At 53.1% G+C, this 24047-nt stretch overlaps 1 protein-coding gene and 1 non-coding gene across 2 annotated transcripts; one reads left to right on the top strand and one right to left on the bottom strand.

Moving 5' to 3' along the window:
* Window positions 1–825: 825 nt before the first annotated feature.
* Window positions 826–22451, bottom strand: ADORA2B (adenosine A2b receptor). Its single transcript, XM_059149952.1, has 2 exons — window positions 21991–22451; window positions 826–1928 (listed from the first exon to the last, which is right to left on the bottom strand). The coding sequence occupies exons 1-2, from the start codon at window positions 22323–22325 to the stop codon at window positions 1265–1267; spliced, it is 999 nt and encodes a 332-aa protein (XP_059005935.1). The 5' UTR covers window positions 22326–22451; the 3' UTR covers window positions 826–1264.
* LOC131817228 (small nucleolar RNA SNORA18) lies at window positions 11937–12067 on the top strand. The gene has a single exon (XR_009348412.1). It is a non-coding gene; the product is annotated as a small nucleolar RNA SNORA18 (small nucleolar RNA).
* Window positions 22452–24047: the final 1596 nt, after the last annotated feature.

The following is a 24047-nucleotide window of genomic DNA, read 5'->3' as shown; positions in this document are numbered from 1 at the left end:
CTGAAGGAAGCCCAGAAACTACTAGGGGCTTCCAGTCTGAAGAAGAAAAACGCCCGAGAACTACCAAGAGACATGTTTTAGAGGAGAGAAATGGAACTCGATTGGACCTGGACAGAGTGAAGGAGCTGTGACAGTGACAGTGAAAATGAGACTGCGTGCAGCCAGGAGACTTAGCAAAGCTGTTCCCAGCCGGAGCAGGAGCCTGGAGGGCCACGAACGCTCTGGCTCCGCGGGGGCTCGTAAATCTGCAGTGTCCTCGCTCTCCTGGGTTTACTGCAGAAGGAAATGCAGCCGCGAACAAACAGAAGAAACATCTTACAGCCCAGCCCTGGAGACGTGCGGCGCCAGGCGAGCACACGACAGGAAAGGGTGCGGGTGGCACGGTGGGGGTGGGGGGAGAGAGCCCTTTGTTGCCGCAGATAAAACCTGTCAAGACTCGACTCCTTGGGAAACTTGAGCTGGGTATGAACTTCTCCTTTTAAGCAGCCTTCACTATAAAGGAAAGGATGTGGGTGCAGCATGCTAAACTTGTTGTGAAGTTTTATTTTTATCTCTTGTAATAGAGGTACATGGATGTAGGATTTTTACTTATTCACATTTTCACACTTGGGCTCCAGGGACGTGGCCAGACTGCAGCCTGGTGGGGATACACGTGACTACCTAAGGGCAGAAGGGGCAGGTGCCGTCTGGGAGGGGAGGGATCGCATGAACCCCGTTCTTCCTCTAGGGTGGTGTGCAGTACATGGAGAACAATGTTCCCAAAGACTGACAGTCCACTTACGAATTCACAAGAGTAGCATTTCCCCAAATAAATACAGAAGTCTGTTAACTGAAGAATTACACTTTTAATTTTCCTGGTCACCTTCCTAGGAACAAGTATTTATTTTTAGTATGTTCAACTCTTACTCTTTCACTGCCTCTACATTAAAAAAATTTTGTATTATAACAGTTCACAGTGTTTTACAGTAAAATAGTTTCATGTTCTACCATGAAAAGACGCAGACTCTTAAAAACGAAAACAGTCTTTTACAATCCAGGCCATTCGCATCATCCACACAGCAGCCAGAACGAACCAGAAATACATTTGTGAACCTTTGCAGCCAACTAATAACGTGCATATTAGCTAGATATGTGGTCACTCAAAAGAGAGGTGGCCCGTGCCCATACACAGTGTCACTGTCTTTAAAAACAGGAATCAGCCAGTGAGGTCCCGTCCCTTTGTTTATTGAGAATGTGTGCCTTCTTGAAGAGGCCGGGCCCTAGATCATAGGCCCACATCAAGGGCTGGCTGTGCCCCTGCCTGCCCATTCCCGCTCTTGAGGACATCCGTCTGGCAGAGAATGTACCTGGAGATGATTTTGTGAAAAGTGTAGCGGAAGTCCCGGTTCCGATAGGCATAGACAACGGGATTGACCACCGAGTTGGCATGTGACAGGAGAATGGCCGTGTTCATTACCCACTTGGGCTTAGCCTTAGACTTGGCTGGCTGAAAGAAGGTGACACAGTTGATGGCATGTACTGGCAGCCAGCAGAGAGCAAAGATCCCAACGATCATGGCCAGGGACTTGGCGGCGTGGATCTCCCGCTGGATGACAGTCCTGGAGTGGTCCATCAGCTCCGTGCGCTGCAGCTGCCTGCAGGCCTCCAGGAAGATCCAGATGTAGATCACCAACATGATGAGCAGCGGGGGCAGGACGCACCCGAAGAAGTTGAAGTACACCATGTAGCTCATGGGGACCACGTTCTCAAACAGGCACCGCACGAGGCAACAGCTTGCATTTGTGGCTCCATCCCAGGGCTCCGTGCAGTTGGCGGCAGTGTTCTTACTGTTCCACCCCAGGAACGGGGTCAGTCCGATGCCAAAGGCGAGGACCCAGAGGACAGCGATGACTCTTCTCGCTCGAGTCCCAGTGACCAGACTCTTATATCTGTTCAAAAGAACAGCACCCATTATCGTCAGCGCACAGAACTGTCGCCAGAGCCCGAGGCCCCACCTCTGCTTTGTTCTGTGGTTCTCATCCCAGCAACCTTTAGGGCCGCCCTCAGAGGGCAGCAGCCTTTTACCCCCAACATGAAGACCTCCAAATAGGTATGAAAGACTTCACTCTGACAAGCTCAGAGCTTCATCCTTGAATTCCAAGCTCAGCTCTGCTGAGTGACAGATCCTGGTCAGTAAGAACAAGTGAAGTCTTCAGGGGCGCTTTCTTTTTTAACAGCGTTTTTAAAAGTGTTTTATTTATTTATTTGACAGACAGAGATCACAAGTAGGCAGAGAGGCAGGCAGAGAGAGAGGAGGAAGCAGGCTCCCCGCTGAGCAGAGAGCCCGATGTGGGACTCGATCCCAGGACCCTGGGATCATGACCTGAGCCGAAGGCAGAGGCCCTAACCCACTGAGCCACCCAGGCGCCCCTTTGGGGGGCACTTTCTAACGACCCACATCCCGAGCTGTGAGTCTAGGTCTTCTGTAAGGCACTGTTCTAGGTGCTTAGCCGAACCAGCGAACAGAACACCCAAGATCCCTGCTTAGAAAGCACTTACATTCTAGTAGGGGGAGACCAGAGATCCCAAACCACAAATCTGCTAGTAAATTATACAGTGAGCTATCAGGAGAGGTGTAGAATGAAAAAAGAAAAAGCAGATATGGAAGACCAGGACTGGCAGGAACTGGAGTTTTCAATTAGTCAGTCAAAGGAGGTTTCACCAATCTGATGAGACTTGAACAAAAGCCTGAGGAGGTGAGCATCCGAGCCCCCAGGGGCCCAGCAGCACTACCGGGCCACCCTGGGCAAGAATCCTGGCCTCCCCCACACACAGAGAGGTCTGTCTCCGACTGTACCAACAGTCAGCTCTGGAAACTGCCGGAGAACAAGAAGACATCTGTCAACGTCCCTCTCTCTGCTAGCAGCGAAGCTGATAAAGATGGGAAAATACTGTAGCAAATATTAAGTAACTCTGGTAGTTTTGAAACTTGGAATCTTGTTAAAAATTGCGAGAAATGTAATGTAGACATTTTCCCATAAACTAGTCCATATATGGTTTATAGCAAAGCTATCAGGCTTGCTGTTAATAACTGGTCCATAGTATGTATTCAATGTCAGAGTAAATGAGAGAAAATCTTTCCTTAACACCTCTGGGAAGAAAACGGGGAAATAATTTGATACATGTTACCTGAAGACCTGCCTCTCCAGTGTCCAGTTTCCCACACCTGAGGTAGAAAGCCCAGACTCTGCTCGGGCCCACAGCACCCCGCGGCCCCAGCCCCACCCAGCCAGGGCCTGCCGGGGCTCCCCAAGGGCTCCCGCCACTCTCCACAGAGGATAAATACCTGTTCCTGTTTGAAGGGTCACAGCCTTTCCGGATCACCTCTCAGGCTCAGGTGGCCACTCACTCCCTCTCCCTGGCCCCAGACACACACCTGGCACAGAGCTTATTTATCTATGCCGGTGGTTTCCCCTCCGCTAGAAGGTCAGCCTCAAGGACCGGCACTTTGTCCCTTTGGCACCGCAGGACCTGGCGCCTATCTGATAGGTTCTTAATGATCTGGTCATTATGAATGCATTCCTTATTTGTTATCTGACTTGTTACCCAATGGCTTTAAAAGAAGAGCACTTACTAGGAACACCTAAGGCCAGGGGCCTGGACTGGAAGGAGAACGGGCCCAGATTGCTACAGAAGCTCACAGAGTTCTTGCCTCATGACAGCCACCCCTGATCCTTTCTCCCCCTGTGACAGCCGCTCTCCACAAGGGGCAGCGCGGTCGTGGGGCCTTTACTACGAATGGCCCGCTGGACTCCACTGCTCGCTAAATTTCCCTGGGCCGCTAAATCCATCTATTTCTAAATCCTTTCTGTTTCCCCCCCTCATTCGGGAACACACAGCCATTCCTTTAAAAAGAAAATGTTCCTGCTGCCCATCACTCCGTCGGAGAATGCGTCAGGAGGCCCAGCCAGCCTCCCTCAAAGCCAAGCACTTAGAGTCACAGGAATCCAGATCTACGAGGCCGCTTCAACAGCCTGCCCTTTCTGTCCTGTCGTTCACAGGATTCAGCTGTATTTAATTGTGTGCACTTGAATACTGGCCAGTGTGGGGCCGGGGCGAACCGTATTTGGTGTAAGCAAGTTCTCTGGTGTGGATATAGGAGGTGGTTCTGGCCAATGAGACGAAAGGAAGCATGGTAGGGTACTTCCAGGAAAGATGTTCCTTCTTGATAAAATGAGAGAGAACCCATGAGGAGGTCTCTTCTCGCCACCCATCCCCTTGTGCTTTTGATGCTCCCGTCGGAGGCCCTGATGCCTAGAGCTGTGGCAACCATCTAGTGACCATGAGGGGCTAGCCTGGAGACAAAGCAACAGCCAAGCAGAAGGAAGGAAAGGGCCGGGTCTTTGACCACCTTTGTGAACCCTGCACCAACCGTAGAACCATCATGGCTCCACATTCAAGTTCAAGAGATCATTAAATGTCTTGACTGCTTAAGCCACCGTTCATCCCAGAGCGAAAAGCATACAACTTGGAAGGGAGTTTTCTCTCTCCTAATCAAAGCTCCCTTATTTTACAAATGAGGACACAGAGATACAAAGCTTTGAGGAACCAAAGCAATGTAAGACCCAGACACCCAAGCTGGGTCGGGACTCCCAGGCCAATGCTCCCTGCACCATACTATGCTGAGGCTTATTTTACGTGACTTTTTTTTTTAAAGCAACATTAGACACTGGACATGGAGGGATGACGGGTGGGCTTCCCACCAGAGTCCAGAACAACAGCAGGAATCCACCTACATCTGAACTCAGAACCGCTGGATCCTGCACATGTGAAAAACCACTTTTATGCTCCATGGACTTAGATAAAGCAGATGATTCCATCTGGGGAGCAGCCGGTCGCCCCTTTGTGAGCCCCCAAACACAGCTTCTCTCCCTCCTGGCTAACTATCTCACTCAGAGCCCTTCCTACAGCTCGGGCGCTCCGCTAGTCACGCGAAACATAATCACAGCCCTCCTGGGTTGTAAAGCGAGCGAAGGAGAAAGTCAACAAGTAGACACACAAACGTGTCATTACAAATCAGGGGGATTTTGGCCAAACCAAAATGAATAGGGAGCAGATCAGAGGGAAAACAGGAAGGCTCGGGACAGAGGATGCTGGGGAAGGCCTCTTGGGCAGAGCAAGGCGCAAAAGGAGTAAAAAATTTGAAGAGTGGGGACGAGAGCATTCTAGTCCGAGCAGCATGGTAAGACTTGCAGACAGGGGGCGCCTGGGTGGCTCAGTGGGTTAAGCCGCTGCCTTCGGCTCAGGTCATGATCTCAGGGTTCTGGGATCGAGTCCCGCATCGGACTCTGCTCAGCAGGGAGCCTGCTTCCTCCTCTCTGCCTGCCTCTCTGCCTACTTGTGATCTCTCTCTGTCAAATAAATAAATAAAAATCTTAAAAAAAAAAAAGACTTGCAGACAGGAAGGGATTTTCCTTTCCTAAAGAAGGGAAAGGAAGACCCCTAAGACGAGGCAGGGGCCGGCTCATAGGCCATGGGAAGGAATCTAGATTCTGATAATCCAAGTGCACTGGGAAACTTGAAGTTGTATTTTAAGCAACGGAATGGTGCTGACTTAGGTTTTGTGAAGTTCACAGTATGGAGACTGAATTTTAGGGAACCAAGAAGAAACGCAGATCAGTTAGGAAACTCTTGGTGGCTCATTCAAGAGAAAATGGTGACGTGGATCAGGTGACAACGAAGACGGTGCCAACAGATCTGCCCTCTGAGGGAGAACCAGCTGGTCCTGAAAATGGACTGGATGTAGGAAGATGAGAACGGAGGATGGTTCCTAGGGTTTGTCCCATCCCACACGCGCATGCCTTATACTGAAACAGTATCGAGGGGATTAAGAGCAAGACAATGGATGTCAGTATCCTAATGACAACGATCCCGAGAGAGAAGATGTAGAAAAAAGACGAAACTATTAAAGCGGCTGAGAATCTGGGGAGGTTGGAGGATGTGGCCCAGGGTGCGTGCGAGGGACATGCCGCTGTGGCAGAGAGAAGGAGAACAGGGCCAGGGCAGGAGGGGCAGGGCTGGGCGGCTACAAGACCTTTAAGAGCTGCGGTCACTCGGCCACGGAAGAAAAGCTGTCCTCTGCGGGGGCGAGGCATGGGGGCGCTGGAGGTCTCACCGAGCAGAAAGGAGCTTGCTAGAAATATGTGGTGGGATGACGGCCTCTGTGGTCTTGACAGGGTAACAGAACAGCCTCCGTTTAGGACGAGGTGCAGGCTGACCCGTGCAAGTGTGAGGCCGAGGGGGAGTCAGCAAGTTGCACAGGAAGGTAGACCAGGATGCAGATTCCCGGGCTGGGCAGCAAGGGTGCGGGGAACATCGAAGGTTCATGTCTTCTGCAGGAGGGAACAGGATGCTATTCTGGAAAGGACAGTGGGGAGACCCAAGAGAAAAGCACTTGAGCCCGAGTCCCCACCCAAGGTCCCAGGTGTAAGCAGAAATAAGGGAAACCATGTCCTTGGGGGGCCGCCTTAGTCAAGGCCAGGTGGCCGAGGGAACGTCCGGAGAAGAGGTAAGAGAAGACCCAGGGATCTGGCAGTGGCCCAGGGAATGGAGAGCTTGGGAAGAAGAGGCGGGACTGGGTCCAGTCAGTCAGGGAATGTACAGAGCACTGCAGGGTTGAGAATTTGTGGAATTATTCTGAGGCCCTAAAATACTCAGCTAAAGTGGAGAGTAAAGCCACATCTCCATTTCATCTTTAATATACCAAGAGTACTTGCAATTTTTTTTCTGAAGATTTTATTTTTTATTTATTTGGCAGAGCATGAGCAGGGGGACCAGCAGAAGGAGAGGGAGAAGCAAGCTCCCTACTGAGCAGGGAGCCCAATGCGGGGCTTGATCCCAGGACCCTGGGATCATGACCTGAGCTGCAGGCAGATGCCCAACAGACTGGGCCACCCGGGCGCCCTGAGTACTTAACACTTTAAAACTTTCTTCATCTAAAACAAGGTTTCCTCCCTCATTGCCCCCAACTAGTAGATCCTTTCCCTCTCAGGCGGACTTTGAACCCCATGAGCAATGTTCTGGAGTCCTGCACCTGCAGACCTGCTCCCTCAGCCCTGACACTGAGCCTGTGCTGCTGAAACCTCCTCCAGGCAGCCTACCCATCATGCTCAGACCGTGGCTCTCAGGTCACAGCTGGACCCTCTCCAGTTTACTGACATAGCAACCGAGGCTCAGAGAGCTTGTTATTGGCCTGCTGCCCTGAACTGCAGTCAGGACACAAACTCTATCCAACCTGACTCCGGTTTTGCCAAAAGTAGTCATTTTCCAGTTTGAGACCAGATGGCTCGTCTCACCAGTCCCGGCTCCCGCCTCTGCCAGTCACTCAGCCACAGGCCCACTTCGGGGGCAGCCAGCCACAGCTCCACGGCTTCTCTTTCTTCCCTGGACATGTCTGCCCTCGCCGGAGCTGCCACATGGCTCCGGGCATGGCAGCACGGAGACTTCCTTTGCTCTGCAGGAGGAACAGCCAGACCCACGAGAAGGCTCCAAAGAAAAAAGCACGTTTAGCACAGGCACTCCAGCGCCACTGTGGCACATGGTGTCCATGAGACCCATGCCTGGGTGCAGGCCCCGGGGGGAGACAGTCATGGATGCTGGAGAGAGCCGACAGGTGTCCCCGCCCTGAGCAGGATGTTCCCAGGGATGACCCCTGGGCTCCCTGGCATCTCACGAAGTTTCTAGTGATCTCCTCCCCTGACTTCTCCCCTCCTACTTCAGCTATTGCGGCCCTTCATTTTCCAGAATGCCTGCCTGTTCCCTGGCCCCTCCGGCCTGCGGAGCCCATGCTTTCATCCCTCTACACCAGGGTCTCCCACAACATCCTCAACATGTGCATGCGTGTGTCCCCAAAACATTCCCGAAAGGCAGGGGTCAAGTTTTTGCCTCCATCTGCCCCTATGCCAGTCTCTGCCTGGCTGTGGGGGGCACCGAGCACAAGAGTAAGGCCAAGGAAGATGGACATCGGCCCCAAAAGTGGGAGGTGTCAGTAAAATGCAGCGACAACTGAAGGAAGCGTGAGCAGCTTTTTTATTCCAAACAAGCAGGAGCGATTCTCTCCCACACAAAAGGCGTGTTCTGGGAAAGGCCACGCTCTGGAAAGCGGCTATGCTGCTCTGCTGGGAGGGAGGCTGGGCTGTGACCCACCCATTCTCCCTTGAAGGGGCTCATTAGCTAAGGAGATTGACAGAAAATCGGTCACACGGAGGGACTCAACAAAGGGAACAGTGTGGCCACTGAGGTTACATAATGCAAGGCAGATTCGCCAAGTTCTGCAGAACAAGGGCTGGCCTATTTCTGGGGCAGGGTCTCCTCCCTCTGCGCTGGGCCGCCCTCTGCTCAGACCAGGCCACTGCCTTCTCCGCCTTGGAAATCAGGATTCCCGGCTCCGGGGGGTGGAGATCAGCCGATGCCCTCGAGCGACTGCCCTGGGCACTGGCTGCGGGCTGTACGGAGTCTGCGCTCTGGCATCTGAGAAATGGGGACAGAAGTGACTACAGAACCCATCTCCCACACTGCTGGGCTCTGAGCACAGAGAGAAGGTGTTCGGAGCACCTTATGGACCCACAGCTCTAGGGAGATGCCAATGGAGTTGTCATTGGTTCTTAAATTGTTTACTCTTTGTTTAGGGACTTTTTCCTTTATATTCTGTCCAGCTCGCAAACTACATTCCTCTGTAATATAGACATTTCTGCCTTCAAGCATGCATACGTATATACGTTATTAGGAAAACTTCGTATTCTCTAAAAGTGCCCATGAATAGTAACAGGACGTGAATCAAAGTCGGGTTAGAACGGACCCCTCAAAACCTACAAAATGTAACCAGAGCACTAACATCTGAGAGCGCCTGGGCAGGCAGCCTGGTGGGGCTGGAGGCCACCACGATGAATATTAAAAACGCACCCAACAAATCTAGTGGAGGTTCTGGCAAAACCTGCATTAGAGCGAGGCCCGCGAAGTGCCAGAACGAGGCAGGTGAGAGCTGGTCGGAGCTGTTACAAAGCAGGGCGTGGTGCGCAGGGGGGCCCCAGCCTGGCCCCAGCCCAGGGGCGGCTTTCGGAGCAAGCAGGCCCAGACGCAGGCACTGCTGGTTTTTTCCTTCCTCCTCGTTCCCCTTTGGGCTCCTACAACACAGCTTTCCTTTCCTGCTGAAAATTTTAAGGGTATCCCACAACCCCAAGCCCTTTCACCAGGGCCGAACCACAGATGAACCCAAGCAGTCTGCACGGGGACCAGCATCCCCCACTCTTCACCCATGACATGTGCACGAGCTCCCATCATGGAGGTTCACAAGGAAACAGACTCATCGTCCTGCAGGACAGCGCCGTGCTCCCTGGGGACCCTGCGATCCCTACGGCGCCCCTTCCCCAAAACTCCCATCACTGTAATGTGCGTCTCTTTCCACCTTAACGGCAAGCCTCTGCCTCGTTCACGGCCGACTCCACAGCGCCCCCCGTGGGCCAGGAACACGAGTGCTCAGCAGGAGTCTGAACTTGGGACGAGAGACCAGAGTCCTGGTCTCTCGTCCCAAGTTCAGAGCAGGGGACACAGGAACGAGCCCTGCTTCGGCTTCAGCCCCTGGTTCATGAGAGGCCACCTTCAGAGAGGGCCATCTCCCTGCTCACGGAACCAAACGAAAAGGGTTTGTGAAAAGTCGTCATGGACAGAAAATCAGAGAATTCGAATGGCGCTGTCTGTACTAAAGAAGTAGATTCCATAACCATTAAAGCTTCCCACGAAGAACACTGAAGACCCAGCTGACTTCACCTACGAATTCTATCAAACATCTGAGAAACACGTAAAACCATTCTTACACGAAAAGGGTAGACACCATCTGGTTCTGTGTACATGAACTTCAGGTCTATGAGCAGGAAGGTCCCTCAGTGCCCATTTGCGGTAAATATATGAAGGGTTATCTGCCTTGTCCCCACCATCTGCGACGGTCCTAGCTCTAGTGTGGGAGGCAGCCCGATGTAAGGACAATGCCTGGCCACCCGCCAGGTGACAGCGGTGGTCCCCAGAGCCTACCCTCTGGAGGAGGCCAGGACCCTCAGCAACTCTGGCTGTTGGGGCAGGGGGCGGGGTGGGAAGCAGCTCTGTCATCTACTCTAGCAGGTTCGGACATATCTGAACCCAGGGGAGATGCCCACTGCTGAATGTACAGGTGGCTGGACAGAATCCCAGTTGTCCTTTGCAGTAACCCAAGAAAAATGGAGGAAGAACGCACGTGGCCAAAAAGAGAGCTGTCAGTACTCCCCACCAGCTTCCTATGGCCAGAAGACAGTCTACCATGGTCTGAGGGTGATTCAAACCCACTGAGATTAAAGATGGGGACCAGGACCAGGTCTCCCAGGGGTCACCTTGGAGGCTGTTTTTTGGGGGACTCTCACATTTTGGTTTTCAGGTATCCGTGAGGACTCAGGGACAGCTTGTGGTTGCTGGGCTCCAGACTCTGATTTTCAAATGAAATAAGAGCCCCCCAAGAGAAGGGGTCCCTACCTGAAACCAAACCAAAGAATTAAAAAAGGACCCCCATAAAGTATCCTCCCATGGCTAGGGTTGAAACATACTGCTACAGATAGCACATTAATTGTCAAAAGCATCAGCCTCTATATGGACGTCAGGAGGCACGTAACATCGGTGCATCCCCTTACTGATGATGTTAGCTTGGATCACCTCATTACAGTGGCGTCTGCCAGATTTCTCCACTGTAACCATGTGTCCCGTTGTAATTAGCAGCTATCTTGGAACAGATACTTCGAGACTACGTATCTCACTCCTCATCAGACTTTCACCAATGAGTTTGAGCAGCTATTGATGATTCTTGCCTGAACGAGTTATTACTACAGTAGTTGCCAAATGATTTGCTTAACGCAAGCATTCCTACACATTAATTAGGTGGCATTCTCCTGTAAGCAAGAGTTCCAACTCATTATTCAAAAAAGGGAATATATCCTACTTCTTCCACTGTGAGGGCCTAGAAGAAAGGAGGCTCTGGTGGCAGTGAGCACACCGATCCAAATCTTGGTTTCTAAATACCATTCTCCACTGAAAGGAAGCAGGGCTCCACGGGGAAATGCCTGATTCCAAAGCCAGAAAATACAATGTGGGCTTGAAAAACCTTTCTGTCACAAAAAGTACGGAAGTACTCAAAAAAATTGAGGGCAACACTTCTAGAAGTGAACTTGAGTGGGCTCCCACTGGCTCATTTTGGGCATCAAAATGAAAAACACAAAAGGATTAGAACCCACTGAAAGAAAAAATCCCATTAAAATGTCCATTCTGATATTTTAAAAAATAATGGAGCAGAGAGAAGGTATAACTCTTTTTTTTTTTTTAAATGAAGGATGCCAGTTGATACAGATGGCATGAAGAGAAAGAAAACTGCCATTTTACATGGTAATAACGGACTCCGGCAAGAGTCATCGCTGGGAAAACATACACTTACAGTGATGAGCACTGGCAGACACAGCTGTAACCAAGTGATCAGAGCTGACACGCCAACAGTGGGACACATGGAGATGGCCCGCCTTCTCACGTGACAGATCCAAACGGACATAACATCAGGTAGACAGTATTCACCCAGTGAGAGCACTGGGACTTATAATAAGGCACTGGGAGTATTAGGTAAAGGAAGGAGGGGCAGTCAGGTTTTCGTTTTACAAAGACCGCCAGCAGGGCCAGGAGGGCAAGCCTGGAAGCAGAGAGACCAGACAGGAAAGTAGATTGTAGACTTGATAGCACCAAAGAGAAGTGACTGGGGAAGGATTTAAGAAACCCAAGGTCCCGGGTGGGGAGAGGGGGTGTTGCAAAATGCAACTGACAAGACCTGTTCAGTAACATCTTTCAATAAAGCTTTAAAGTTCTTTATGTTAAATAACAAAGAAAGAAAGAAAGCAGCTGAGGTCTATCCTGATGGGGCCTTCTCCAGAGACCTGCATCGCTGGGAAGGCCTCATACAGAATACGTGTGGTCTCCGCTATTCGCAAAACTATGTGTTAGATCTGTGGGAAGGAACTACAGGACTTCAATCATTTAAAACCATGAAAGACCTAACAGTCATACTGTTTAAACCCCAGGCACTGGTGGATCCCTACAATCTGTGCAGTTCTAGGATGTGACAGTCTAGGGAGTGTCTGACATAGAGAACCAGGTAGAGCCATCTATTTTGACCCTAAACGTGACCCTGAAGTCAAGAAAGTGGGTCCCAAAGGTTACAGGTGGGGAATTTCTGAAGTACATCCATATTCAAGTGGAGATCAAAGCAGCCCAAGTGAAAGAATTGTGGACTGACAGTGACAACCGTGGACTAAACAAAAGATTCATTCATTCATTCATTCATTAGAGCGGGTGAGCATGCACAAGCAGGGGGAGGCACAGAGGGAAGGAGAAAGAACCTCAAGAAGGCTCCACACTTGGGGGAGAGCCCAACATGGGGCTCAATCCCAAGACCCCGACATCATGGCCTGAGCCAAAATTAAGAGTCGGACACGTAACCGACTGAGCCTCTTGGGTGCCCCAAAAGCTCTTTCTAAAAGGGGCTATTTTGAAGATCATGATTCCGACTTTGGAGGAACTTAGGTGATTGGCAGTGGAAGAGTCACATATAAAATTCCTTAAGTAAAATTTATTGACTAAGGATGCCTGGGTGGCTCAGTGGGTTAAGCCTCTGCCTTCTGCTTAGGTCATGATCCCAGGGTCCTGGGACTGAGTCCCATATCAGGCTTTCTGCTCAGCAGGGAGCCTGGTTCCTCCTCTCTCTCTGTCAAATAAATAAATAAAATCTTTAAAAAAAAGTATTTACTTAAATTTTCTAGGAAACCTTTTCCTTTAGTTTTTCTGAAGATTTTATTTATCTGAGAGAGAGAGAGAGAGAGAGGGCATGAGCAGGGGGGAGGGACAGAGGGAGAAGCAGACTCCTCACTGAGCAGGGAGCCCGATGCGGGACTCCAGGATCATGACCTGAGCCGAAGACAGACGCCCTGACTGAGCCACCTAGGTGTCCCTCCCCCCAATTTTTTAGTTAGAAGAAAAGAGCAGGTTTGATAGCGGTATTGAAATGAGCATTGGAAATCGAGATGTCATCTGCAGGAAGCTGCTCCAGGAAGTCTGTGGGTGGCAGGACTAGGACTGGAGCAAAACAGCCACTAAACCAAAGAAGGTGGGGTTCAGCAGGACGAGGAGCATGAATTTGTTCAGCGAGGCAGAGAGCCTGCAGAGGCAGCTGCCCTGCCAGAGGCTGGGGAACCGCACCGGGCGGGACCCCACACAAAGCCGGAGGAGCCAGGTCCAGAGCCAGGCGGAAGGGCTGCCGGCCCAGACTCCCCAGGCTCCACGCTCAGCTGCCTCCTGTACCGCTCCACCATAACGTGTGCGCTTTCCCAAAGCCCCTGCGTGCCGGGGGTCGGGGCCACCCAGCTGCCCACGAACCTCGAGGTCACCCCGGACTCCTCCCTTCTCCTCATGCCCAACATCCAACCAAGACAGCAAGGCCTCCAGAACCTGTTCCCCAAGATCCCATCTTCTCGCCCCAAGCATCTCAGTGTGTGCGGTCAACAGCTCCACCGCAATCCCACAGGCTGACCCCAGGTCCCAGCCCACCCCACCCCCACCCGCCCCACCTCTGGTCCTTGTTCAAAGACTAGGGTCCCAGGGCCCACATCTGGTTCTTAGGATTCTTTCCTGTCCTAGCCTCTTGGCGATGTGGCTTCACCTGTGATTACTCTGCCAGACCTCTTGGCAACCTTCCCCGGTACAGAAGTTCAGAGTGTACACATCTCAAGTATCTCCAGACTCTGCCTCCATCTCCACAGCCTCCACCCTGGTCATGCCTTCTTCCCTCGGGCCTACAGGACAGAAGGCAACCATGCACAATCCTGTCGCCCCCCCACCCCTCCCCCGTGCTGTCCGCCAGAGGGTCTGTTCATTTTTATTTTATTTATTTTTTTTTACAGACAGAGATCACAAGCAGACAGAGAGAGAGAGAGAGAGAGAGGAGGAAACAGGCTCCCCGCAGAGCAGAGAGCCCAACACAGGACTCGATCCCAGGACTCCGGGAGGTCACCCTGGACTCCTCCCTTCTCCTCATGCCCAATATCCAATCAAGACAGCAAGCCGAGGGGCGCCTGGGTGGCTCAGGGGGTTAAGCCACTGCCTTCGGATCAGGTCATGATCTCGGGGTCCTGGGATCAAGTCCCAGCACGGGGCTCTCTGCTCAGCAGGGGGCCTGCTTCCCTTCTTCTCTGCCTGCCTCTCTGCCTGCTTGTGATCTCTCTCTGTCAAATAAATAAATAAAATCTTAAAAAAAAAAAAAAAAAGACAGCAAGCCGAGACACAAGACACAACCCAAGCCGATGGCAGAGGCCTTCAGGTTCCAGCTTCCACTTAATTTTCACTTCTCAGAAAATCCCATTTACAAGACAGTAGAGAAACACAGAAAGAAAATAATTTGTAGCAATTCTAAAAATAGAAGTGGAGGGTGATACCCACAAACCAGAGATTTTAAGGAGTTTCTGGAAAGCAGAAGGCAGGGAGGATCATCAGGATGGGGCAGGGCCCTACATCAGAAACAGAGAGGGCCAGGAAGAGAGACTCCAACCCCGCAGCCTGCAGGTACCAGAATGGGATGTACGAGAGGAACGGAAATCAAGGGGAAAATTGCCTGTGGACCAGCTTTGGGGGCTGTTGCACTCACTTCCGGTCACTGTCCTCCCATCTCTGGACCCCCTTCGGCCTCTCCCCTCTCCCCAAGCTGCAGCGTGAGACCTCACAACAGAGGAGGGGGGCAGGAAGAGGTTCCGATGACATATACTTTGTGCCACGTGAAGGAGTCTGAACTATGTGACTCCAAAACCTTCTGAAAAAAGGTTTTTCAAAGGCAACTCAAAAATTAACCTCAAATCAAAAGTAAAAATATGAATGCTCAAATTAAAAAAAAAAAAAATAGGGAATCTAGGGAGGGAAAGTCAAGGAATTCTGGCAGAGGAGACTAAAAAGCTATAGTGTTGAAAACTCGAATGCAAGAGAATTTTAATTAAGAGACAAGATCAGTCAAGGAGGGGAATTCCATGAGATTGGGAAGAAGACTTGGGTTACAACCCCCAGAAGGAAAGAACAGAGAAAGGAGGAAATAAGGAAATGATCAAGCGTTTTGGATAGTTTTCTGAGCACAGATCCTCTCCTTCTTGGTTTATCTTGGTTTATTGAGGAAGACACAAAGAAATGGACATTTTGTTCCACGCTCATGGACTGGAAGAACAAATATTGTGAAAATGTCTACACTACCTAGAGCAATCTACACATTCAGAGCAATCCCTATCAAAATACCATCACCTTTTTTCACAGAGCTGGAACCAATAATCCTACAACTTGTATGGAACCAGAAAGGACCCTGAATAGCCACAGCTATGTTGAAAAAGAAAACCAAAGGCGAGGGCATTGCAACTCTGGACTTCAAGCTCTGTGACGAGGCCATAAGCATCAAGACAGTATGGTGCCAGCACAAAAAGAGACACAGAGATCAATGGAACAGAATACAGAGCCGAGAAATGGACCCTCAACTCTACGGTCAACTGATCTTCAACAAAGCAGGAAAGAATGTCCAATGGAAAAAAGTCTCTTCAACAAATGGTGTTGGGAAAACTGGACAGCCACAGGCAGAAGGATGAAACTGGACCATTTCCTTACACCACACACAAAAATAGACTCAAAGTGGATGAAAGACCTAAATGGGAGACAGGAATCCATCCAAATCCTGGAGCAGAACTCAGGAGCACCCTCTGTGACCTCGGCTATAGCAACTTCTTGCTAGACATGTCTCCAATGGCAAGGGAAGCAACGGCAAAAATGAACTGCTGGGACTTCATCAAGATAAAAACCTTTAGCACAGCAAAGGAAACAGTAGATAAAAACCAAGTAACAGGGACGCCTGGGTGGCTCTGTTGGTTAAGCAGCTGCCTTTGGCTCAGGTCATGATCCCAGGGTCCTGGGATCGAGTCCCACATCGGGTTCCTTGCTCGGCGGGGAGCCTGCTTCTCCCTCTGCTTCTGCCTGCCTCTTTGCCTGCCTTTCTGTCTGCCTGTGCTCGCTCGCTCGCTCTCCTTCTGTCTCTGACAAATAAATAAATAAAATAAAATAAAAAACCAAGTAACAACCAGCAGAATGGGAAAAGATATTTGCAAATGACAAATCAGATAAAAGACAAGTGTCCAAATCTATAAAGAACTTACCAAACTCAACACCCAAAGAACAAATAATCCAATCAAGAAATGGGCAGAGGACATGAACAGACATTTCTGCGAAGAAGACATCCAGATGGCCAACAGAAATGTGAAAAAGTGCTCTACATCACTCGGCATCAGGGAAATATAAATCAAAACCACAATGAGATATCATCTCACACCAGTCAGAATGACTAAAATTAACAAGTCAGGAAATGACAGATGCTGGCAAGGATGTGGAGAAAGGGGAACCCTCCTACACGGTGGGAATGCAAGCTGGTGAAAACACTCTGGAAAACAGCATGGAGGTTCCTCAAAAAGTTGAAAATAGGGCTACCCTACGACCCAGCAATAGCACTACTGGGTATTTCCCCAAAGATACAAACGTAGTGATCCAAACGGACACGTGCACCCGAATGCTTTTAGCAGCAAATGTTCACAATAGCCAAACTGGGGACATGGGCTCAGACTCAGACAAATGTTGCACCTGCCGCTGGTTTAAAGTCACAGCTCAGGGCTGAGGAGGGTTCACAATGGCAGAGGAGCACCCAAGTCCTTCTGCCCTAGTCCCGGGTGACTTTCCCACCAGTCCTGAGAGCCATGTTCCCTTCTGTAGGTAAGAGGCTGGTCACAGGACTATGCGTGCTGCTATCCCAGAAGGGGCCCTCACCCATGGCACCTGCCAGCTTTCTGAGCGCCTCTCCTCCCATCAGACCCATCAGAGCCCTTCAGAGGATGGCTTCCCCTCTTTTTTTCTACTAAAACTTATCGGACCATCCTTTTTCTGACACCATTTCACCAGACAGCTCTGCCCATTAGCGGCATCTGCCGCCTGGGACCCTCCCCCAACACACACTCTTCATGGTCACTCACATGTGCACCCAAAATACCGGTGCCTCCCCCATGCTGGGCACTGGGCCCAGCACTGCCACCTGGAATTTAAGAACAAGCCCCTCCCGGGAGTCAAAGAGCTCATGCTCGGGGCAGAAAGAGACCATCAGCTGTGACCAGGTAAAGACCTACTTCAGGGCTTTAGAGTCCATGATAAATGCAGTCAGTGGCCAGGAGAAGCCTCTTCACACCAGGCAGGGAAACAAGCCGCCCTGTGGGACTATGGTGGGTAAGGCAGGGAGGGGACAAGCGGGGTGGCCAGAGCCACTGAGGCCACTCTGACATTTTACTCCAAGGCACCACAGCAGGGCGTCAGGCAGGGGGCCGAGGCGATCCGATTTAAGGCTCCAATCCCCCCGTCTGGCAGCATTCTGGAGAACGGCTACAGGGGAGCAGAGAGTGGATTTCAGGACATCCTCCCCTTACAGATGGCTTCCCTCCCCGCCAGAGGCCCCAAGCCACCCCAGGCTTCTCCCACTGCTGCCGGCTTCTCCCAGCATCCCTCGGCCATGGCTGCGTCCGTCCGGGCCCCGCCTTCACGGCCTCGTCCTCCCTCTCTGTAGGTCTGTGGGTCTTCTAAGGATGCAACAGCGTTTAGGGACCACCAGAGAGATAATCCAAGAAAAAGTCCTCCTCTCAAGATTCAGGGAAAGTAATATTCATTCCTTTCCCACATGGTAATGTTCACGGGTTCTGGGACACCTTTCAGGGGGCCACCACTCAACCCACAGCCTTCTGGAAGCAACAGAAGGAAGGACCAGCAGAGGAGTCTCCCATGGAATTTGTAGGTCCATTTAAAAAAAAAAGGTTCTGCAAAAACACTCAGAATCCTCTGCCAGTTCCTACCCTACAGCTCGGTCAGCTAAGGGCAGCTCAGTGCCAGCCACACTGTCACCCAAGGCACAGTCTTGCTAAGACATCTTCAACAGCTACCTCTCAAACCGGCCATGGGTGGCACCGAGAAAAGGCCTCCAGGTGGCAAAGGGAACAGAGGCTGACCCCAGGGTCAGGGTCCAGGGTCAGAACAGACAGACACACCACGCCCCCTTCCCTGAGCACACCCAGGAAAACACCCTCCTTCAGCTCCGCTGGGAAAACCACTAGCCAAGACTCAACACCCCTGGAGCAGGGTCAGGAAGGCCCCCAGTCAGAGGTGAATCACAGTCACCCCCCCACCCCCACAGCTCAGCGGGGGCTGTGGCCCCAAGGGGAACAGGATTAGATTAGGGAGGAGGAAATGCTCCTGCCAGAAATGGCCAGAGGATGAAGTGCGGGGGTGGGGGGAGCAGCTGAGGGCAGACACCACCCCACATACACCCAAGCAGGGGAGCCTGCCCTCCCAGCTCAGCTGTGTGCTGCCCCCCATGACTGCACCAAGTTGGCTCCGCCGGGGCCAGCCTCAGAACTGCATGGACTTGAACTAGAGGAAGTGGCCTTTCCTGTGTGTGTGGACAGCCTTCAGTCTGAAGGCCCGGGAAACCGTGCCTGGTGTGCGCAGACCTCTTCCTTTTCAAGTCCCACCAAAGTTGTCATGTTTGTGCCCAGCATCACCTTGGGGCTGCCCTTTCCCTCTGCACTGTGATCTCCGCAATGTCACTAAACACCTTGGCAACTGGATGGCAGGTGGGACCTGGGATCTCTGTGGCCCTGGGCTATGCTTACAGTGGGCTGACCGCTCAGGCCTCGCACTCAGAGCCCTGAGGCAGGGATGCTGGTAGAGCCTGCCACACCCATGACCTGGGTGGAACCAAGGGCAAGTCCGAGGACTTGCCAGTTCCCCAGTCAAAGATCCTGCCACTGGAATCTGCCCCCCTACATCGCACCCCGGAGATTCTGACTCAGTAGGGCCCAGTAGGGCCCTGTAATCCCCTTGGGCCTGCTCACAGGGGCCTTGCTCTCCAGAAGCAGGAAGTGCTAACAGCGGAGGGATCCTCCCCGCAGGACTCAGAGGAGCCCTGAAAACCTGTACACTCTCCACCCAACCAGGGTTGGGGCTGGTGCCAGGGACAGGTCAGATGCCGGAACCTTCCTGGGGCGGGAGATGAGGCTGCTGGCACACACTTCTTCCAGACCTCTGAACTCTCGTGGACCTACCAGGAGAGCAGGAAGGGAATGAGCTCTCCTCCCAACTGACCATTCCTTCCATCCTACACCTGCGTCTCCCCTCCTGCCCTAGGCAAATGCAAAGGAGAAGTTAGGGGCCTGCAGTTCACATTTCTTCCCCCTTAACACACCCACACCCATTTTTTTGCAAGTCCCCGCCCAACACAAACCAGGACAAGAACTAACAGATTTCAACTTTTATGGAATTTCCTGCTCCGTGGGGTACAAGGGATTCTACCAGTAACTCCTGGTGAGCTGGGGTCTCTCTGGGCCTTAGCCTGGAGCAAAGCCAAGGGGCTTCTGTTAAAGGGGCAGCTCAGGCTGGGAGCCTGTGACTGACTGCCTGCGGCATGCAAACAGGCCCAAAGGCCATCAAGTCACCAACATGAAGACCAAGAGGCAGAAAGGGAACTCCTAAGAGGCTGTACCATGCTGTCCCAAGCCTCGGAAATCTCAGGGTTTTGTCATCTAATGGGATGCATGAGGCCTCCTGGTCCAGTGCCAAGGGCAGCAGCAGGTGGAAAGGCCCAGAAACACAGATCGGACCCCAGTACAGCTGAGCAGGAGGTTCCCGTTCCCACTGAGACCCAGGACACAACCCACAACTACGAAGTTCAACATGTCTGCCTGCTTAAAAGGCTTCTAGGAGCCTTCTCCCGGCCAATGCCCTCCAACACATTTCCCTTACAACCACCAACTGACTGAAGACAGATCCTGCTTCCGGAAAGGGCAATGTGCTTTCTAGCCACATCCCAAACACATATGCCGCACACAGCCCTGTAAGACAGCCTGATGGCACAGCGGGAATACGGTGCCAACTCTGAGCACCAGTCCTGGCTCCAACACTCATTCCAGACGCATCACCCTGAGCAAGACTAATCTCCCAGAGCCACCACCCCTCTTATCTATAAGACGCAGGTACCAGTATCTACTCTCTGAATTACAGCAAGAATGAAAGGATAAGGGCACCTGGGTGGCTCAGTCATTAAGTGTCTGCCTTCAGCTCAGGTCATGATCCCAGGGTCCTGGGATCGAGGCCCATATCAGGCTCCCTACTTGGCAGGGAGCCTGCTTCTCCCTCTCCCACTCCCCCTGCTTGTGTTCCCTCTCTCTCTTTCTTTAAAAAAAAATTTTTTTTTAAAGAATGAAAGAATAGGGGCACCTGGGTGGCTCAGTGGGTTAAGCCTCAGCCTTCGGCTCAGGTCATGATCCCAGGGTCCTGGAATCGAGCCCCCTATAGGGCTCTCTGCTCAGCAGAGAACCTGCTTCCCCTCCTCTCCCTGCCTGCCTCTCTGCCTACTGGTGATCTCGGTCAAATAAATAAATAAAATCTTAAAAAAAAAAAAAAAGAAAGAATAAAAGGATAATATAAACCGCTTCTCAGACTTGGCACACAGTTGGTACCCAATAAATTCATTCCCTTCCCTCCTGCTCCCGTGACTCAGTTTCCCTTCCCAGCTCCAAAACCAAAGAGACCCAAAACTCACCCAACTCAGAAATGCCAAAAGGGCCCAGGCAGGGTAGGCAGTAAATAATATCAGTCGACCCTGAGGTTCCTGGATACTCCTGCTCTCAAGTGCTTGACTGAATTCCATCATCAGCTACAATGGGGCGCTTCTCACCCTCCCCTGCCACACACCTATCTCTTGCTGACTGCCCCCCCTCCCCCCGCGCCCAATCTACATCTTTTCACTGGGCGGAAGAGACCACCCATAAATCCTCAGGTTTTCTGAAATCCTGCTGGCGTTTCCCCAGCCTGCTGGGACAGGGCAGTGGAAGGTAAACAAGGGTACACAATGGGCATGGTGCTCTGAGGCTGTGCGTACTGGCCAACCCGGCCGCACTCTGACTCTAAGAAAGAGTATCCAGGGGCGCCTAGGTGGCTCAGCCTCTGCCTTCGGCTCAGGTCATGATCCCAGAGTCCTGGGATGGAGCCCCGCATCGGGCTCTCTGCTCAGCGGGGAGCCTGCTTCCCTTCCTCTCTCTCTGCCTGCCTCTCTACCTACCTGTGATCTCTGTCAAATAAATAAATAAAACCTTAAAAAAAAAAAAAAAAGAGTATCCGGAGGTGATTTGGGTCACCGTTCAGCATGAAGGCACGGATGTTTCTAACGTTCCCTAGCGTTAGCTGGGTCCTCCTCCCACCCCACTCTACTCCCGGGTCGGCCTGTCCCTCGTTTTCTGGCATTCTGAAGTTGGGTCTTGAGTAGTGTCCATTGTGACAATGCGAAGTCCCAGCGTCCTGGGACCTCCCCGGCCTCCCGACCTCCAGCATTCAGGGAGCGCGTTCCGCCGCTGCTCTGGACCCCAGCCTCGGTTGCGGGCGGCTCGGGGGAGGAAACCGTTTTCGCCACAGAGGAGAAGATAGCATCACCGAACCTCCTGCGCCCTGGCCCCCGACTGCCCGCTGGGGGTGGCGCTTTCCCCGAAGTTTCCTCCGCGAGCCGGCGACCCCGGCGACCGGAGACCGCACTCCGCAGAACTCCTAGAGCCGTCCCTACGCAGAGCCCCTTAAAACCACGTGCGCATCCGGGGGAGCATCCGGGGGAACCGGCCCCGAGCACCGAGAGGGTCTGGGCAGCCCGGGCGCACGTGTCTCTGGGAATGGCCGGCGTCCTCCAGGCTGGGAACCGGAGCTCGGAGCGCCCCGCGCACGCCGCCCAGCAACCGGGGCCTGGAGCTGGCGCTCCTCTGCGGGACTTCGACGGAGCCCCGGGGTCGGAGACGCCGTGCGCCTCACCTGAGCGGGACGCGGATGGCCAGATACCTGTCGACGGCCACGGCCAAGAGACTGAAGATGGAACTCTGCGTGAGCACGAGCACGAAGCAGGCGAGGAAGAGGCAGCTGTGGAAGTCGGTGCAGAAGCCCAGGCTGATGGTGATGGCAAAGGGGATGGCGAACAGCCCCACGGCCACGTCCGCCGCGGCCAGCGACACCAGGAAGTAGTTGGTGGGTGTCTGCAGCGCACTCGACGTGCCCACCGCGGCGCACACCAGCACATTGCCAGCCACCGACAGCGCGGCGATGGCCAGCTCCAGCGCCACGTACAGCGCGTCCTCTGCCTCCAGCGGCATGGCCGGGCCGACCCAGCCCCTGTGTCGCCTACCCGGGCCTCGCTGGGCGCGGGGCAGCCGCGTGGGCCCCGCCGGGCACGGCCGGAGCGCCCGCACCACGCGGCCGCCGCTCGCGTCTGACCTGCCAGGCTAGCGCGCCGGGACCCGGGATTCCGGGGGCGGGACCGCGGGGAGGCGGCGACGCCCATTGGCCGGCGCCCCCGCCCGTCTCGGACCCCTCGGCGGAGCACCGCCCCTTCCCCTGGGTCGTGGACCCCTCTGCCCCCGCGCGGGGCCACGCGGGGCTCGGCAGCGCCCGCGGGGGCAAGGGCCGTGGTCCCCAAAGCGTCGTGTGGTGGCGCTCTCCGGCAAAGTCAAGTTCCCCAACTTTCCCTTGGGCTCCAACTCCGTGGGTGTGTCCCCAGCAGTTGCACTGTCTGCCAACCGGCGCGGCGCCAGCAGAGCCCGGATCGCCCAGGAGACTGGGACCCGACTCCGCCCCGGGCACCCGCCAGTCCCCCCAACCACGCCCCAGCTGTTCCACCAACAGCTCTGGCGCATTGAGGACCTGAAGCTTTTGGGCCTCCCGCTCCCAAACCCTGAGCACCCCACCGGTCAGGCAGAGCCCGCCTTGTAAAGTGGACGACATGCCACAGCGGGCGGGGTGGGGGGAACGAGGGGCCCGAACTCAGACGTTCCCACCTGACCCATCCCTTCGGGTCGCGAAACCCCGACAGCAAGTATGGCTCTGGACCAGTGCGGCTGTGCGCCGCTCCTTCCCTGCACCCGCCAGGCTCCCCAGCTTCACCTGTTCCTCTGCGCTCTCGGCCACGGCATGGTCCGAGTCCTTCGTCCACCCCACCCCCATGCCACAGTTCCCCAGGCCCTCTCTTTGCCCTTCACGCCCACCCTGGCTGAACTCAGACTCCAAAGGTGTCGCCCATGGTCCTTACACCCATATCTCCCAAGCCTACCCCGGCCCCAAGTGCCACCTGAGTGCCAGGCCTGAGCACCCCACTGCAGACTATTGAGCTCCCTAAATCCAGCAAGTCCAAAATCAAGCTCCTCTTCATCTTTGCCCCAAACCTGTGCCCTCTCCTTCTGGGACTCGGTTACTGACCTCACCACCCATTCTCCACTCTAGGAAGGATGCCCTCACCCTCCTTCATCCTTCCCTGCATCCAAATCAGTTGTGTTACCAATTCTGCTTCCAGAGCTTTCCGTCTCCTCTCCCCAATGCCCTGTCTCCAGCCGGTTTCTCCTCACAGGTGGTTCCCATCATCCCTCCCTCACCTCTGCCCTGGGTCCCACCAACACAATCATTCTAGAACACAGCTGGCCTTGCCATTCCCTGACCCCAAACCCTTTGCCAGCAGTCACCAGACAAGGTCGTTTAAAAAGATGGTCAGGAAACAGAAAAGATGCTTGCAAAATAATCATAAGCAAGTCACCTCCATTAGCCATTTCATGGAGGTGACTGATAAAGGGAGGAGGAAATCTTTTCGGGGTGATGAAAATATTCTAAATGTGGTGATGGCGGCACAGCTCTGTGAATATACTGAAAAACCATTGATCTGTGCACTTTAAGTGGGCGGACTGTATGGTATGTGAATTACATCTCAGCACAGCTATAGGAACAACAGCAAAGGCCCTCAGCCTCCAACAGTCATAACCAGTGCTTTCCGTCTCGGTACTGGGCAACACATTTTCCCAAAGTATTCACAGGTGTCTTGGATGGGCGAG

The sequence above is a fragment of the Mustela lutreola genome, chromosome 15, assembly GCF_030435805.1.
Source record: "Mustela lutreola isolate mMusLut2 chromosome 15, mMusLut2.pri, whole genome shotgun sequence".
Taxonomy (NCBI): domain Eukaryota; kingdom Metazoa; phylum Chordata; class Mammalia; order Carnivora; family Mustelidae; genus Mustela; species Mustela lutreola.
The sequence above is the reverse complement of the archived record's forward strand: the minus strand, read 5'-3'. Positions and strand labels throughout refer to the sequence as shown.